Source organism: Pipistrellus hanaki (assembly GCF_964339955.1).
Source record: "Pipistrellus hanaki genome assembly, chromosome: 3".
Lineage (NCBI taxonomy): Eukaryota > Metazoa > Chordata > Mammalia > Chiroptera > Vespertilionidae > Pipistrellus > Pipistrellus hanaki.
The window spans coordinates 6,610,513-6,629,112 of NC_140505.1; the positions used below are offsets into that span (position 1 = coordinate 6,610,513).

The following is an 18,600-nucleotide window of genomic DNA, read 5'->3' on the forward strand; positions in this document are numbered from 1 at the left end:
GTAGGTGTCCATTCTCCTGGGCACGGTTATATCAGTTGTTTTCAGTATTTTGTTTGTTTTTTGCTGTTACGACCATGCAGCACTAAACAGTCTGTGTGTTGCAGGATGCATGTCTAAGAATTCCTGTAGGGAGAGACTCAGTATTAATACTTCACCTCGTTATTTAAAGGCATTTTCAGCTTTACATGATAATGCCAATTTTTACACATGGTTGTGTAGACAACAATTTACACCTTCACTAGCAGTATATAAAAGTACCCTTGGTTCCATATACTTGTTGATACCTAGAACTTTTTAAGACTTTCAAATTTTTACCTAACTAGTGAATTGACTTAGTACCTCTTGGGTTTTTTTGTTTGTTTGTTTGTTTTAATTTGCATTTCCCTGGAGTTGGTCATCTTTTCTTTTTTTTAAATCCTCACCTGAGGATATTTTTTCCATTGAGTTTTAGAGAGAGTGGAAGGGAGGGAAAGAGAGAGAGAGAAACACCGATGTGCGAGAGGCACATTGATTAGTTGCCTCCCCTAGATACTACTATATGGAAGGGCTTATCATTTCTTATTGCGCCTCTGCTTTTTTCCCAGCGAGCTCTCCTGTTGGATTTTCTGTTCAGCATGTGCCCACTAGAGGGCAGATAAAGAACGGGACAGGAGATTTGAAAATGTATTTGGAGACCAGACATTGTAAATATTAGTTCAAAGTCAACTCAAGATGAACAAGACTCTATGTCTTCAATGCCCTTGCTCAACTCATTCCCCTCCTTCTGGTGCATTATCCTCTTCCCTAACTGATCAAATCCATTCCTGTAAGTTTCCTTTAAAAAGAGTATGGTTTTTCTACTATGAAAGAGAACAGTTTACTTCTCAGATTTTTCTTTTTCTTTTTTAAAAAAATATATATTTTATTCATTTTTTACAGGGAGTAAGGGAGAGGGATAGAGGTTAGAAACATCAATGAGAGAGAGAGAAACATTGATCAGCCGCCTCCTGCACACCCCCCACTGGGGATGCGCCTGCAACCAAGGTGCATGCCCTTGACCGGAATCAAACCTGGGACCCTTGAATCCACAGGCTGACGCTCTATCCACTGAGCCAAACTGGTTAGGGCTACTTCTCAGCTTTTTCGACGTTGCTTTTTAACTTTCTACAGAACCAACTAATTACTGGCACGTGGGAATAACCCGCCGAACTCGGCAGTCTTCCTCAGGAAGAAACGAAAGGCATTATCTGTTGTAAGCAGACCAACGGCTCAACCTCGGTGATCATGATGCAGCAAAACAGACCCCGCTCCCCGGCGGGCCAGGGTGACCGGCCGCTCAGAGCCAGGGAGATGGCCAGGGTGAGGCCGGGAAGGAGCCCTGCCCCGGGAGGTCCCCTCTAAGGAAAGGGGAAAGGAAGTTCAGAAAGGCCATCCTCTTCGGTGGCCGTGAAACTGGGGGCAGGTTTTTCCACTGTGGCCAACCGCAGGGACACGAGACGCAGATGCCTCCACAGGTCACATGCTCCTGCCATCTCCCTGGCTCTGAGCGGCCGGTCAACTTGTTTGCCCTGTAACTAATGTACTTTTTCCAGACCCAGCTGGCACTGCCCCTGCCAAGCTGAGATCACATGGCTAAATCGGTCTGACTCAGTCACATGTCTCAGATTCCATTCCCAGCTCCCTGCCGGGCGGGGGCTGCGGCTGAGGCTGGGACCTACCGGGGTCCGGCAGGTGCATTCCAGCAAATTCCAGGACTTTTCCTTCCAGCCAGGGAGTAGCTGACTTCCAGCCTGCATGGGAAGTATCTTCACAGCTCCAGTGAGCGGAGAAAATAAAATAAAAGGACAGCCCTTTTAAACTACTTTCTTAAGAAAAGAAGGGAAGCCGGGACTGGTTTGGCTCCGTGGATGGAGCGTCGGCCTGTGGACTGAAAGGTCCCGGGTTCGATTCCAGTCAAGGGCATGTACCTTGGTTGCGGGCACATCCCCAGTGGGGGGTGTGCAGGAGGCAGCTGGTCAATGATTCTCTCTCATCGATGTTTCTGGCTCTCTGTCCCTCTCTCTACCTCTCTGTGAAAAATCATAAAGTATATTTTTAAGAAAGAAGAAAAGATATGTACACAGATAATATGTACACAGATAATAAATTAATAAAAAGAAAAAGAAGAAGAAGAAAAGAAAAGAAGGGAGGAGGGGTCCCAGAATAAGGTTTCTCCGGTAGAGACGCGTCTCCACGACCCTCACTCAAGCTGTGGTGGAGAACTCTCCTAAAAGTTTTCACCCTTCAGTGACCTTGCTCCCAGGATACCCGTTCTCGCGGTCTGAGGCCGCAGGCAGAGGTGCGGCTGGCCTGGTGCAGAGGCCCGGGCAGCTGCTGTCTTCATTCAGGGATCCTTCCTGCTCCCCGAGACCCGAGCGGTGGGAGATCCATTGGACACCGACCGGCTCAGGGAGACAGGCTTCCCGAGCCCCGGGGACAGGGAGCCCTGGGGTGACCTCCAGGAGGACGGAGCTCCCCACCCTCCCGCTCTGCCCTAAACGCCCGGGCTCCCCGACTCTCCCCTTTGACCTTGGCACAGGTAGAGGGATCGCTACCCTCTTCCCCCTCCACCGCTCACCGCTGAGCTGCCCGGTCAGAGAAGGCCAGAGGAGGCGACCCCCACATTGTCCCTGCGATGGAGGAGGAGCCCCCGGGCCAGGGAGAGGGCGTGCTCCTGGGAGGAAGGCTGCACAGGCTGGCGGGGAGCCGGAGCGGGGAGCCTTCTGGGAGCTGGAAGGTCAGTGTGGCTGGAACGGAGCTGGGGACACAGCAAACGATGAGGCTAGGGCCGTGGTCGGCAAACTGCGGCTCGAGAGCCACACGCGGCTCTCTGGCCCTCTGAGTGTGGTTCTTCCACAAAATACCATGGCCTGGGCGAGTCTATGTTGAAAAAGTGGCGTTAGAAGAGGTTTAAGTTTAAACAATGTGGCTCTCCAAAGGAATGTCAATCATTGTCCTGTTGCTATTTGGCTCTGTTGACTAATGAGTTTGCCGACCACTGGTAGAGAAACAGCAGTGTGAGCATCACCTGGAGCTTATTCGAAGTGCAGAATTTCGGGCCTGCGTCCAGAATGACTGGATCAGAACCCGGGCTCTCCGGTCCCGGGGTGGGCGCACAGTAAGTTCGAGAAGGAACCCCCCCCCCCCCGCCCCCCAAGACCTCAGCGGCTCTGGCTCAGAGCTCTCGGAAGCCTCTGAATGACAGAGCAGGGGACCCCGTGGCAAGACCGTGACTCAGAAAACCCCTTGTTGCTTGGAGTCTGGGAACGGGAGGCAGCTCCTGGGACCCATCAGGACACAGGGAGGTTGGTCCAGGCCGGTGCAGCCGCCCAGGGAGACCCGGCCAGCGCCCCTCCGGGGACACGGCAGAGGGCAGCGCACAGCTCCTGGCCAGGAGACAGGCAGAGGCGCTGTGTGAAGCCCTGGGGCGCCCCGGGCAGCTGGCGGGCGGGGCGGGCCGAGGGAGCAGTGTGGGGGTGTGGGAACCTGGGCTCAGAAACGGGGTTCCTCTGCGCCTGCACGTTGCAGCATGTGAGCCGACTGGTTTCACACGCGCCTCCCGTGTGGCCTGCGCCCGTGGGCGTCCCTGCAGCTGGCACTGAGGCACACCCCCTCCCCCTCCCATCCCAACAAGCCACAGGCCGAGCAGGAGCCTGCCCGGGTTCTTGGGGGAAAGCAGTGGCCTTAACGGTCAGCAAGGACGTGTCCTGTCAGGGAGATCTGACAGCCAGGAGTTCGTCCACTGAAACACCTCAGCTGCAGAGTGGCCAAGAATGTCCATGGGGCATGTATTTATATTTGCTGAAACCCCACCTGTTTCCGGCCAAGAACAGAGCCCTCTGACCCCCGGACCGGGCTGAGAATTCCCCAGCAGCACGCCCATCTGAGCCTGGGTGCGTGTGGGGACCAGAGGCCGGGCTGTGCCGTCTCCTGGGCTGGCTGTGCGGGCGGGGAGCAGCGGGGGCCGCTCTCTGGTGCCCACGCTCGGTGGAGTGAGTCCGTACGCAGCCTGGGCATCTGCACTAGCCCAGGGCTTGGCCGGGGAGCAGGTGCATTCGCCTCGGAGGGCTCGGCTGCCCCTGAGACTCATGGCAACACCGAGATCTCGGGCTCCGCTTCCTGGTCCACAGCAAGGACAGCACTTCAGTGGGAAGATAGAGGCTCCACTGTTCCCGCCGGGCACCCTGATCTACTTATACCTGTGCGTATGCACCTCCACATCCCCCCCACACACACACACACACTCTGTGACGGGAGGGGTCCCTATCGGCCCATCTCTGTGCTCTCCCCGTCCCAGGGCAGCCTCCCCTCTTTTCTGAACTTTCCCCTTTTCTCCCCTCCTCCCGCCCACACACACCCCAGGACCCTTCTCATGGGCACAGTGTGATGCTGTTCTCCATCTCCCGTCTTAAAAACCTGCACCAGCACCAGGGGCAGCCTCCCAGCCTCCATCTTTCTCAGGGCACCGACCCTTCCTCTGATGTCCTTCACAGGAAAACAAACAAAACGAACAAAAAATAACAACAAAAAAGGAGCTGTCCGTCCTCCAGTTCTGCCTCCGCTCACTCCGCCCCGGCTCTGGGCTCCCCGCGCTGCCCACACCAGCATGACACCAGCATTGCCAGCCCAGCAGCCGCTCCTGTCCCCACCGCCTTCCCCTCCCGCCAGCATGGGGGCGCGGGGCGGAACTGACCCCGGCCCCTCCCTGAGCACCTTCCTCTCCGGGCTTCGGGGAGCGCACACCCGGGTCCCCTCCTCTCCCGCAGGCAGTCCTACTCAGTGCCACGGCTCCTCCTTCAACTTCGATCAAGTACCAAGGGCACCAGCTCTGTTTGGGACCCTCTTGCTGCCTGCCCACATGTCCCGGAGCCCCCCGTCCGGCTGACGGCCCGGCCCCTCCTAGTGGTGGCGAGAAGGACACGGGCACCTAAGCAGACTGCGGGGCAGCGTGTTGCGATCTCAGACCCTCCCAGGGACCTCATGAACCTGCTGTGTCTGTGACCGGCTTGCCCGCGGCCTCCCCCGGAAGCAGAGCAGCCGGTCCTACCCAAGTTTGGGTCCTTAATGGCTCCGAGCGCAGCCCCATGTCACTTTGATGAGCCAGACGCCGGACCACAAGTCCATGCAGGGGTCAGAGCCCCTAGGGGACAAAGGCCAATCCTGAGGAGCCCAGGCCCCGTGCCGGGAGCTCAGCAGCACGACTGGCACCAACAGCAGCCCAGCCACCCGTTCTGTCAGCAAGTTCACGGCCAAAGGCAGACCAGAGCGTCCGCAGCCGGAGGCCGCGGCTGTTCCAGGCCAGGCAGCCCGGCTCCAGTCCCTCCCAGGCCCACACGGGCCAGACGGCTGGCGTGCCTCGATGACCTCGTCTGTGAGATGGGACAGTGGTCGCGTCTGGCTCGGAGGGTGGTAACACGACACGGGGCATCTGTGTAAGATGTAAGCATGGTGCCTGGTGCAGCCACCTCTACGCCTCTTACTTCTGGGTCCTATTCCGAGGAATCTGGTAACTGAGAGTGAGACTAAAATACGTGACTACCCAATGCCAACTATACTCAAAAACCAGCCGTGTTTTGGAGCCGAGAATGTGAGGGTGTGTCGTGGCTGGGCTGCAGGGATGAGCTCAAGACAGCAGGGCGACCTCGGCTCCATCAGCACTTCCCACCTGGGCCTCTGGGCTCAGGCTGTGCCCAGGCAGCTGAGAGGCAGTTCCTCAAAGGAGCTTAGCACACACGGGGCCTCTTTCCTCCTTCTGTCCTGGCTGGAGCCTCGTTCCGCTTTCTGTCCTGGCTGGAGAGAAGGTCCGAGACAGAGACCACGGGCTTTGGGGGCGCAGTTCTGATTTGGGGGGTGGGGTGGGTGGAGGACCATCATGGCGCTGTAGGGGAGCAGGCCCTGCCCCAACAGTGCACCATGCAAGTTAAGAACCTGGAAGGGCCCGGCCGGCGTGGCTCAGTGGTTGAGCATTAATCTGTGAACCAGAAGGTCAGGGTTTGATTCTGGGTCAGGGCACATGCCCAGGCAGTCAATCAATGATCTCTCTTATCATTGATGTTTCTCTCTCTCTCTCTCCCTCCCTCTCTGAAATCAAGAAAAAAGTGTTAAAAAAAAAAAAAAGAATTGGGAAGTATTTTAGGGATTAATCCTCATAATATTTAAAGAACTCCTACAAACAAACAACCCAATTTTTAAAATGGGCAAAGGACTTAGGCATTTCTCCAGAGAAGACACACAGATGGGCCATGAGCACAGAACGGACACTCAACTTTAGCGTCACCAAGAAAATGCATCGAAACCACAATGAGACCCCACTGTGCGCCCGTTAGGACGGCCGCTGTGTGTACTGAAAAACAACAAAACGCAGAAGCCAACACGGGTAAGTGAGGCTGTGGAGAAACTGGAACCCCAGCGCACTGCCGATGTGAAACGTGGAAAACGGTGCGGCCGTTCCTCAGGAAGAGTCCACACAGAATCACGGCCTGACCCGATGGTCCTGTTTCTGGACGGATCCCCGAAGAAATGGGAGCGGGGGCTGAGACGGCACGGGCACAGCCACGCTCACAGCAGTGCCTGTCACAATACCCAGAAGGCGGGAACCATGAGTGCCCACCAATGATGAATGGATTGACAAGACGTGGTGTACACACTGGGATGTCACTCAGCCTCCTCCAGGAAATGCTGGCACGTCCCACAGCACAGGGAGCCTGGGGACGCTGTGCCGAGGGCAGGGAGCCGGTCACCAAGGTCACTGACGGACACAGGCTGAGCGACCCTGTTTGAAAGAAGCCAGTCTTGGAGGCAGAGTAGCCCGTGGCCGCCTGGGGGGAGGGAAGAGGGGGGAGGGAGGAAGAGGGAGGAAGGGGGAGGGAGGAAGAGGGAGGAAGGGGGAGGGAGAAGGAGGGAGGAGGGGGGAAGAGGGAGGAGGAAGGAGATTCCAGTCCTGCGAGGCGAAGGGAGGGAGCGCTGGGGATGGACGGACCGCCCTGCTGGCTGCACCACGGTGTGAACACACTTCATGCCTCTTAAAATGATTCAGGGGTAAGTATTATGTGCATTTTGCTGTATGTTTTTTAAATGGAAAAAAAAATGTTTCTATCAGCTTCATTACACAGAGGGATTTTGCTGAAAAAATTCAGGTTTTTGTTCAAACAAGACTTGTTTAATGAACACCTGGTCGTTTCCAAGTGCTGTGCTGGGTGAGAGGGGAGAGGAAAGGCACTGGGGAGAGGGGAGCGAGGGGAGAGCAGACCAGAGGAGGGTCTTGGCACTGAGAGAAAAGGGCGGAGGGACCAGGAGCTCCCGCGCTTCAGAGGACGAAGCCGAACATCACACCAAACCCCGGTGGACGGGGCCAAGGGGAGGCTGGCTTACACCCAACACGCTAAGAAATTCCAAGGGGAGCCGAGACCGGTTTGGCTCAGTGGATAGAGCGTCAGCCTGCGGACTGAAAGGTCCCGGGTTCGATTCCGGTCAAGGGCATGTACCTTGGTTGCCGGCACATCCCCAGTAGGGGGTGTGCAGGCGGCAGCTGATCAATGATTCTCTCTCATTGATGTTTCTAACTCTATCCCTCTATCTTTCTCTCTGTAAAAATCAATTTTATATATATATATATGTATATATATATATGTATATAAATTCCAAGGGGGAGACTGGTTTATACACAACAGGCTAAGAAATCGAGGGCAGCCTGGTGGTGTGGCTCAGTGGGGTCAGTGGCTGGATCCCCAGGATGTGGGCTCCATCCCCAATCGGGGGTGTGCATGAAGCAGCCTATCAATGATTCCTCTCATCATTGGTGTTTCTATCTCTCTCCCTTCCTCTCTGAAATCAATTTAAAAAAAAAAAAAAAAAAAAGCAAAACAGAAAAGTTTTAAAGAGAAATTGAGGGTTGCTTAATTCACACCAAGGACAAGTGTGGGTGGGACAGGGATAGAGGAGGGACACAGGCCAGGCTGCTGCTCTGAAACCAGTGCTAGGCCGGGGAGAGGACAGGCGGGCTGACTGCGCACAGCAGAGTCCGGCCCAGCACAGCCCGGAACCGCCCCTCCAGCGGCATCTCCCGAGGGGGCTTCCCAGCAGAGAGCATCTCCAGGGTGATGCTTCTTATCCCCTCCACGGCTGCTTCTCCACACCCCGCGGGCCTGCAACGAGCTGTGCGCAACGCATTAGGGGAGGCGGGAGGAGAGGGAGGAGGAGGAGGAGGCGGGAGGAGGGGGAGGAGGAGGAGGAGGAGGTGGTCAGGAGGAGGAGGTGGGGGGGGTGGGGAGGAGGAGGAGGCGGGAGGAGGGGGAGGAGGAGGAGGAGGTGGGGGGGGGGAGGAGGCAGTGTCCCTAGAGGCCCAGGGCCCGCCTGCTGCCCCAATGTCACTCCCGCCCTGGAAACAGACGCACCACGCCCGTGAAATGCAGAAATATTTATTTTGGTTTCCTTCATTGTTTTTGGAAATTCTGTTTTGGTTTATAAAACATAGAAAGAGCCAACACTTAAAGCCAACATTCCGAACCCCAGGTGACAGTGACGGACGCTTGTGCGGGGAGGAGCACACACTCGGGTTAGCTCGGAGAGTGTCACACGGCGGGACCGGAGGGCCCACACCCAGCAGCGGCCGCTCGGGCCGGACAGCCGACTCCGGGCGCCCGGGGCCAGGGCCGGCGGCAGGGCCGGCGAAACGCCGCTCCTTTCCCAAAGGAACATGAAGAAGGCCCGGGGCCGTGGCTCCCGGAAGCCAGGGTCAGCCTTCCACCCGAGGGTGCGGCCGGAGCATCTCACAGGAGCCGGGCCGCGCGCTGGAGGAGAGCGAGCTCACTGCCGTCCGTTCCCGCCCGCGCCCACGCCTGTCCACTCCCTTCGGCCTCCGGGACACGCCTCGCCCGAGCTCGCTCTGGGGAGGAGCCGGAGAATCACACGTGCACGTCCAACACGGGGGCCGCACCGGCCCGCGGCCGCACACACAGGGTGCCCGTGGGGGCGGGCGGACAGGTGCTGAGGGTCACAGTTGAGCGTGGTCTTGCCGGGTGAGTCTTTCCTTCTTGAAATGCTTGTCCTCACTGTGGAGGGTAAGGCAGCTTTTCTCAGGGCCCCGGGGACGGAGGGAGCGGGGGAGGGCGGAGAGGGAGCCCGGGAGCACCCTGCTCCTGCCCCGGGGGCGCCCGAGCCCCTCGCCCTGGGAGTGCCCGCGCCCCAGACTCCGCGTCCACGCCGTCCTGCGCCGACAGGCACGACGGAGCGGGAGGAAGAGCAGGTGCTCCGAAGCCTCCGTCCGAGGGGCGAGAGCGTGCGTGCGTGCGTGTGTGTGTGTGTGTGTGTGTGTGTGGGGAGGGTGGACGGGGGAGGGGACGGGGATCACACAATCTCTGGTCCACGTGTGACAGTCTCTGGCCGACGGCTGTTCTCGGGGGCAGTTCCTCCGGGCGCCGCGGGGCGGGCAGCAAGCAGCAGACGGTCAGAAAGAGCAAGGCCTCTCCCCCGGGTAGACACGCGGGGAGACGGACCTCGTGGCCTTCTGCCCCGGGGAGCCGCGAGGAGCCCAGCCCACGGCACGCTTCCCTGGACGACGTTAAGGCTCGTGTGGAGGTGGCGCGTGCCCCGCAGGCGCACGGCCTGCCACGCCCGGCGACCTCTAATTTTCCTATGACAAGACCCAGCGCACACGTCACACGGCCCCCCTATGCTCCGCAGTCAGATCGCCCCGTGAAGGCCACCGGGAGAGGACGGCGGAGGTGTGGTTTCTGCCCGGCGCTCCTCCTCCTAGGCCTTGATGGTGGAATACAGTTCGTCTATCTGCGACCTGAAGTAGTTCCGGAGCTCCGGCCGCTTCGCCTTCATCGTGGGGGTCAGCAGGCCGTTCTCGATAGAGAACAGTTCGGGGTGCAGCGTGATGCCTTTGACCTGCCGATCAGCAAGGCCGTTTATTAGGGGAGGAGGGGCCGGGGGACCCCAGGCCCACAAGCACCTGAGCCTCCAGGGGGTCAGGCCCCCATGCTGGTCCCAGCCCCCCTCTCGCCTCCGGCCCCCAACCTCTCCCCAAGGGAAGAGGACAGAGGTCAGGACTGTTCCCTGAGCTCCAGGAAGAGAAGTGGCCCTCTGTGAGAGAACCCCCCCAACCCGCACCCAGCACCCTCCTCCCTCCCCTCTGTGAGAGAACCCCCCACCCGCCGCCCAGTACCCTCCTCCCTCCCCTCTGTGAGAGAACCCCCCCCCCCGCCGCCCAGTGCCCTCCTCCCTCCCCTCTGTGAGAGAACCCCCCCAACCCGCACCCAGCACCCTCCTCCCTCCCCTCTGTGAGAGAACCCCCCACCCGCACCCAGTGCCCTCCTCCCTCCCCTCTGTGAGAGAACCCCCCCCACCCGCACCCAGTGCCCTCCTCCCTCCCCTCTGTGAGAGAACCCCCCAACCCACCGCCCAGTGCCCTCCTCCCTCCCCTCTGTGAGAGAACCCCCCACCCGCACCCAGTGCCCTCCTCCCTCCCCTCTGTGAGAGAACCCCCCCACCCGCCGCCCAGTGCCCTCCTCCCTCCCCTCTGTGAGAGAACCCCCCCCCCGCCGCCCAGTGCCCTCCTCCCTCCCCTCTGTGAGAGAACCCCCCCCCGCCGCCCAGTACCCTCCTCCCTCCCCTCTGTGAGAGAACCCCCCCAACCCGCCGCCCAGTGCCCTCCTCCCTCCCCTCTGTGAGAGAACCCCCCCCAACCCGCACCCAGTGCCCTCCTCCCTCCCCTCTGTGAGAGAACCCCCCCACCCGCCGCCCAGTGCCCTCCTCCCCGCCCTGTGTGTTACAGAGCGGAGGCACCTCCGGGGAAGCCTCACCTGCTCAAATGTTTTCAGGCCGGACTCCTTCCCCAGCCGCACCAGGTCCTCCAGGATGGCCTTCTTGACCTCCTGAGGAGACAGAGGATGAGACTCAGCCCGGGGGAGGCCCCACGCCTGCACCGGGCCCTCAGCCCCCTCCCCGGGCCCTCAGCCCCCTCCCCGGGCCCTCAGCCCCCTCCCCGGACCCTCAGCCCCCTCCCCGGGCCCTCAGCCCCCCTCCCCGGGCCCTCAGCCCCCTCCCCGGGCCCTCAGCCCCCTCCCCGGGCCCTCAGCCCGCCCTCACTGGGCCCTCAGCCCCCTCCCCAGGCCCTCGGCCCGCCCTGCCTCACCAGGCCCTCAGCCCCCTCCCCGGGCCCTCAGCCCCCCTCCCCCGGCCCTCAGCCCGCCCTCACTGGGCCCTCAGCCCCCTCCCCAGGCCCTCGGCCCGCCCTGCCTCACCAGGCCCTCAGCCCCCTCCCCGGGCCCTCAGCCCCGCTCCCCAGGCCCTCAGCCCCCCCTCCCCGGGCCCTCAGCCCCCCTCCCCGGGCCCTCAGCCCCCTCCCCGGGCCCTCAGCCCCCCCTTACCGGGCCCTGGGCCCCCTCCCTGGGCCCTCAGCCCGCCCTCCCCGGGCCCTCGGCCCGCCCTGCCTCACCTTGCTGCGGCACAGCTCCTCGAAGGACCCAGACAGGCCCCGCTTCCCCGCCCAGCGGCCCAGCGTCTCCGCGTCGGGGACCACGATGGCCACGAGGAAGGCCTGTAACATAGACGGGCGGTGACTGCCGGCCTGGCCCCCTGTCCCAGCTCAGGCCCGGACACTGAGGTCAGTGAGAGAGCCGTCCCCCGTCCCCTCGCCCGGACGGCTCGGGCACCCACCTGCAGGCTCTCCCCGTGCACGAACACCTGGGCCACCGGCTCGCTGCGCAGGTAGATGTTCTCGATCTTCTCGGGCGCGATGTACTCCCCCTGTGCCAGCTTGAATATGTGCTTCTTCCTGTCGATGATCTTCAGGGCCCCGTTCTGTCCGCAGGGAGGAGGTGTGAGTGCCAGCTGCCCCGCCCAGGGCCACACTCCGCACAGGGCCTCACACCGCACAGGGTAACACACACTCACACACCGCACAGAGTCACACACCGCACAGGGCCACACACACTCACCGCACAGAGTCACACACCGCACAGGGCCACACACCGCACACACTCACACACCGCACAGGGCCGCACATCGCACAGGGCCACACACTGCACAGGGTAACACACACTCACACACCGCACAGGGCCTCACACCGCACAGGGCCACACACCGCACAGACTCACACACCGCACAGGGCCGCACACCGCACAGAGTCACACACCGCACAGGGCCTCACACCGCACAGGGCCTCACACACCGCACAGGGCCTCACACACCGCACAGGGCCTCACACCGCACAGGGCCTCACACTGCACAGAGTCACACACCGCACAGGGCCTCACACCGCACAGAGTCACACACCGCACAGAGTCACACACCGCACAGGGCCTCACACCGCACAGAGTCACACACCGCACAGAGTCACACACCGCACAGGGCCTCACACCGCACAGGGCCTCACACACCGCACAGGGCTTCACACTGCACAGGGCCGCACACCGCACAGAGTCACACACCGCACAGGGCCTCACACCGCACAGGGCCTCACACCGCACAGGGCCTCACACTGCACAGGGCTGCACACCGCACAGAGTCACACACCGCACAGGGCCTCACACCGCACAGGGCCTCACACCACACAGGGCCTCACACACCGCACAGGGCCTCACACCGCACAGGGCCTCACACCGCACAGGGCCTCACACTGCACAGAGTCACACACCGCACAGGGCCTCACACCGCACAGAGTCACACACCGCACAGAGTCACACACCGCACAGGGCCTCACACCGCACAGAGTCACACACCGCACAGAGTCACACACCGCACAGGGCCTCACACCGCACAGGGCCTCACACACCGCACAGGGCTTCACACTGCACAGGGCCGCACACCGCACAGAGTCACACACCGCACAGGGCCTCACACCGCACAGGGCCTCACACCGCACAGGGCCTCACACTGCACAGGGCTGCACACCGCACAGAGTCACACACCGCACAGGGCCTCACACCGCACAGGGCCTCACACCACACAGGGCCTCACACACCGCACAGGGCCTCACACCGCACAGGGCCTCACACCGCACAGAGTCACACACCGCACAGAGTCACACACCGCACAGGGCCTCACACACCGCACAGGGCCTCACACACCGCACAGGGCCTCACACACCGCACAGGGCCTCACACTGCACAGAGTCACACACCGCACAGAGTCACACACCGCACAGGGCCTCACACACCGCACAGGGCCTCACACACCGCACAGGGCCTCACACACCGCACAGGGCCTCACACCGCACAGGGCCTCACACCGCACAGAGTCACACACCGCACAGGGCCGCACACCGCACAGGGCCTCACACTGCACAGGGCCGCACACCGCACAGAGTCACACACCGCACAGGGCCTCACACACCGCACAGGGCCTCACACCGCACAGGGCCTCACACTGCACAGGGCCGCACACCGCACAGAGTCACACACCGCACAGGGCCTCACACCGCACAGGGCCTCACACTGCACAGGGCCGCACACCGCACAGAGTCACACACCGCACAGGGCCTCACACACCGCACAGAGTCACACACCGCACAGGGCCTCACACCGCACAGGGCCTCACACTGCACAGGGCCGCACACCGCACAGAGTCACACACCGCACAGGGCCTCACACACCGCACAGGGCCTCACACCGCACAGGGCCTCACACCGCACAGGGCCTCACACTGCACAGGGCCGCACACCGCACAGGGCCGCACACCGCACAGAGTCACACACCGCACAGAGTCACACACCGCACAGACACACACCGCACAGGGCCGCACACCGCACAGAGTCACACACCGCACAGAGTCACACACCGCACAGGGCCGCACACTGCACAGGGGCTCTATGGCACCCTCGTCCCGTCCCCTCACGCCCCGCGGGGTCGGTTACCGTCTCATTTTAGAGAGGGAAACTGAGGCTTAGAGAGACTGAGGACTTGCCCAAGGCCACTGAGCCAAGCGGGGGAGAGGGGCGATCCAGGGGAGCCCACGCTCTCCCACGGGGGCTGCTGTGGGTGTGGCCTCTTCCTGAACCAGGGACACACCGCTGGCCCCCCCGCCCCCCCTGCCCAGCTCAGCTCCGGAGACGCAGACTTACCCGCCCCCAGAGTGAGGGCTCAGTAATGCCTCCCACACGACAGGGTTTGCCCCTGAACCAGGGCTCCAGCCCTCGGGAAGCGCTCACCTGCACCCCTACCACCGTGGCATCTGGAACCTCTGGCCAGACCAGCCGAATGCCAGCAGTGCCCCGGACTTCCACCCATCCCCACTGGGGCCACTGCCGCTTCCGAAAGGCCTGCCGGAAACTTTCAGGCTCTCACCCCCTCCCCCTGCCCCTGCTCCTTCTCCCCCTGCTCCCCCTCCCCCCCCCCTCCTCCTCCTCCTCCTCCTCCTCTTCCACTTTCAACAGGTGCCTCCAGGGCGCAGAGGTTTGGAGCTGCGCGTGCTAGAGCCAGAGGCAGGGCCAGGCTGAGAACGGATGCTTAGTCCCTCTTGAGCCCGGGAAGAGGGACTTAATTTGCTCCTACAGAGCGTGGGTATCTGGAATCTGAATTAATTAGGGAGGCCTTTTTCAAATCAATACAAATGTCACAGTGTTAAGCACCTTGGATCTGTAAGAATCAAACAATACACCATAAAAATTACATTAGCGATTTCAGCGATTGCAGTTAAACACTGTCAATGCCTTTCAGAAGCAGCGGCTGCTCCTGCAGCAGCAAAACTGGCCAAACCTGCGTCTGCTGAGCCTCCCGGGCCTCAGTGGCGCCTGGGAGTTCTCTACGGTAAACGGCTCTGACACCGAGGAGAGGAGGCGGGCTGAGCTGTGAGATGCCTGTCCCTTTAAGAGGATGAACCCGAGAACCCAGGTGTTCGGATCCTGCCCTCCTTCCTGGCGGTCAGCCACGGACACCTGCTCACGGACAGCCCGCCGCCAGGCACAGGCTGACACGGAAAGCCACGGGCTCTCTGCATGGCGAACAGGAAGCAGCCGGAACCGGTGGCACATGCCGAGGTGAACCTGCCCGCCCGGTTCCGTGAGGTCCTGCACCTGCTCAGGGCCAGCCTGCCCCACCCCGGGACAAAGGAAGGGAGAGCGGGGGCCCTGGAGTGGCAGGTGCATGCGACCGACCGCTCACCGGCAGCCACTTCCCGATGTCCCCCGTGTGCAGCCAGCCGTCCTTGTCCAGCGCTTCCGCCGTCTTCGCCGGGTCCTTCAGGTAGCCTTGGAAGACGTTTGGCCCCTTCACACACACCTGAGGGGAGGACGGGGTGGGCGGGAGACGGAGGGGTCAGGAGGGACACGCTCTGGGTGAGAGGAGCAGTGCGGACTACACGCGCCGCAGGCACCACAGCGCCCCCTGGAGGTGTGCGGAAGGTGCTCAGAGAGGAGGCCCGGGAGCCCCGGCCAAGGAGGAGACACTGCCTTAGGGCCTGGTGCCTCTGTGCACGGCAGACTTGCCGCCCGTGTCAGCCACACCTCAACACCCGGGAGGTGGCCCGTCAGTGGCATCCACAGGGGCTTCTCCAGAGAGAACTGGGGCGTGTGCGTGTGTGTGTGTGCGTGTGTGTGTGTGCGCACACGCATGCCCTGACCTTTAGCAAGAAGCCCTGGATTCCAGGACCCCAGGGTGCTGGCAGCGCCTCCAGGGCCCCCCTTCCCTGTCTAGGAGCCTCAGCTGCCCTCCAGCTGCAGGACTAATGCTGCTCTGGGCTCTGCTCAGAGCTGCTGGAGAGTGCCCGAGGGGAGGAGATCCCTCTGGAGCAACCAGCCCCCCACCCCCAGCCCCCAGCCCCCAGCCTAGCGGCTGCGCTCCCATAGGCAGGCGTCCAGGGCACCGAGACAGGAGCTGTGCCAGGACTCAGGCCACGGAGCCTTTTCGAGCCCGTGGGCCCCGTCCCCGGCATATCTGGCAGAGGAGGCATTAGCGGGCCCTCCCGCCCACTCCCGGGAGCTAAACGTAAGTGGGCTTTCAGAAAGAAGCCCGTCCGGCCCAGGACCATCAGGGGGACCACGCTCAGTGGCTCAGAGGCCCCGGTGACACGGAGCCAGGCAGGGGCACTGCACTGGTCACACCGGCTTTACCGGAAACGGCAAGGACGGGGAGGGACATGGGCCCTCGCTCACCTCGCCCTCGCCCTTGGCAGCCAGGTAGTTCATCTCCTCCACGTCCACAAGCTTTATCAGATTGCAGGGCATGGGGGCGCCGACGTGGCCTGTGTGCAGAGAGGATGGTCAGTCCGGGGCTGCAGTGTCCTTGGGCCAAACCACGTGTGACATAGGCTGCTCCGAAGACCAGCGGGCACGCACTCCGCTCCCGGCATTGCAGCCGGACTCCCCTGGCAGGCTCATTTAGGCAGTCACCCCCGACAGAGAGGCCGCTGGGAACGCCCACGTCCCCGGGGGCCTGTCCCAGGTGTAACTCTCAACTCTGTCCAAGTGCCAGCGATGTGGGTGCTGATCCTCAGGGTCCGCAGGACACCTGGAGGCGAGCTGTGCACGCCCACTCCCCGGCCCTCTGGCCCGAGGCCCCGGCCCTCTGCCCGCTCTCTGTGCAAACGGTACCCAGGGGGCTGGGCCGGCCGTGGTTCTTCTCTCACCGCCCCCCCCCTCCCCCCGCTGCCTCCTCCGGCCCCATTCCCTTGCCCAGTTCTGGACCCCCATTTCCTGAGTGTGGAGGGCCAGGCTGTATGTGGAAGTTTAGGGAGACAGGACGATGCTTCACTTTACAGGGAACGGAACTGCTTTGCCAGAGGCTGGTGGGTGGGTCTTTACCCCCACGCGGAAGTGACAGAACTAGATATGTGCACAAGCACCGCGAGTGATTCTCCCGACACGTGAATAATTCCAGCTCACAGAGACCCCTACTCCAAAGTCAGCAGCCGCAGGGCACCAGGGGTCACCGTGAACGCCATGGAGAAGGTCACAGCCCGGGCGCCCACCGAGCAGATTGTGCTCCTGGGTCACGCTGACGCTGAGTCCCTGCCGTACCTGGTGCCCCCGGGGTAACACCCACAGGCCAGGGCCTGGCTCGCGTAGTGCAGAGCGCACAGGGCAGGCAGGGGCGCAGGGAGGCGGTGACCAGGCTGGGCGGGAACCCTGTGGTGCCAGCTCTTACCCGTCATTTACGTGCTTTTAACCCATGACCCGTTGTTCCTGAGCGAGCAGGATGCACCCCACAGGGATGAGATACACGCCATGTACATTTCAGCCCCAACGAAGACCCGCATCCAGGTCCGGGGCCGAGCCCGCTGTGTGTGTGCGCCGCCACCGGTCCCTCTGGGAACAAGGCCTGCGCCTCTCTCTGCAGCCTCACCCCCGGCACCGCACACACGGGCCATTTAACCCGCCACCGGTCGGTTCCTGGCAAGCTCTGGTGGTCTGAACCCGTTTGCCTTCCGGATCTGGCTGAGTCTCCCCCCTTGCCGCCTAGCTCTGGCGCCCTGAGACACAGCATTTGGGGAAGGAGGCACATGGGGAAGGAGGGGGAAGAACAATGAGTGATGAACTCGATCCCGCTCGGAACAGCAGGGTGTCAGCAAGGCCCGGCCTGCCAGTCACCTACCTGCCGTCCAGTCTCCCGGGATGGTCAGGGAGCAGCCGGCCGTGCACTCTGTCTGCCCGTAGCCTTCGTAGAACTGGGGCACAGAGAGGAAACGGGGTTAGAAGGGGGCGCCTTGGCCGGACGAGCACAGAAATTAAGTTCCCCTGACCCCCGAGAACGGCCCCCGGGGTGAAACCTCTCGGCATTTCCTGTTTGGTGAATTCATTGGATACGACGACATGCTTTCTTATGGCGTCCACATGTCCCCACCCTCACGCCAGAGCCAGCCCCATCCACGCTCATTTCCTGCTTTGTGACCGCGGAAGGGGAAGGAGGACCCTGACACTCACCAGCTCAGGCCACCCCCCTCCCCACGTCCTCTGTGTCAGCCGGTCTCTGCTGTCCCCCCGCCCCTGAAGACAGGCTCTGCCTGGTGTGCGAGCGGCTCTCCCTTACCACCCCCCCTCCCTCCTGCCTGACCCCCAGACAGCGCCACAGTGTGCACACAAGGGCACGTCCCCCGCCTGGGCCAAACATACCCACTTCATTCTCTAAGCAACCAGGAGGTCACGGTTCAATTCCCGGTCAGGGCACATGCCGGGGTTGTGGGTTCGATCCCCGTGGGGGGGTGTGCAGGAGGCAGCTGATCAAGAATTCTTTCTCATTGTTGACGCTTCCGTCTCTCTGCCTCTTCCTTCCTCACGGAAATCAATAAAAATATATATATTTTTTGGGACCGGTTTGGCTCAATGGATAGCGCGTTGGCTTGGGGACTGAAGGGTCCCGGGTTCGATTCCAGTCAAGGGCATGTACCTTGGTTGCGAGCATATCCCCAGTAGGGGGTGTGCAAGAGGCAGCTGATTGATGACCCTCTCTCATTAATGTTTCTAACTCTCTATATCTCTCCCTTCCTCTCTGTACAAAATCAATAAAATATATTTAAAAAAAAATATATATATATATATATATATATATATATATATATATACACACACACACACACACTTTTTTTTTTTTTTTTTTAAAGAAGGCACCCACGGGAGAACTCGAATTGACTCTGGAAAGAAGACCC

The 18,600-nt window shown here is 61.3% G+C and overlaps 1 protein-coding gene across 8 annotated transcripts in view; it reads right to left on the reverse strand.

Annotated features, from left to right (window-relative positions):
- Positions 1–8,415: 8,415 nt before the first annotated feature.
- Positions 8,416–18,600, reverse strand: part of ACSL1 (acyl-CoA synthetase long chain family member 1) — a 59,892-nt gene continuing 49,707 nt past the window's right edge. For all 8 annotated transcript variants that reach the window (XM_084877762.1, XM_084877755.1, XM_084877756.1 and 5 more), the window contains exons 15-21: positions 17,550–17,622; positions 16,112–16,200; positions 15,123–15,239; positions 11,680–11,823; positions 11,459–11,560; positions 10,824–10,895; positions 8,416–9,909 (exon numbers count right to left, since the gene is read on the reverse strand). In XM_084877762.1, the coding sequence (XP_084733888.1) occupies positions 9,769–9,909; positions 10,824–10,895; positions 11,459–11,560; positions 11,680–11,823; positions 15,123–15,239; positions 16,112–16,200; positions 17,550–17,622 (738 nt within the window). In that variant the 3' untranslated portion in view covers positions 8,416–9,768. The remainder of the gene's footprint in view (positions 9,910–10,823; positions 10,896–11,458; positions 11,561–11,679; positions 11,824–15,122; positions 15,240–16,111; positions 16,201–17,549; positions 17,623–18,600) is intronic.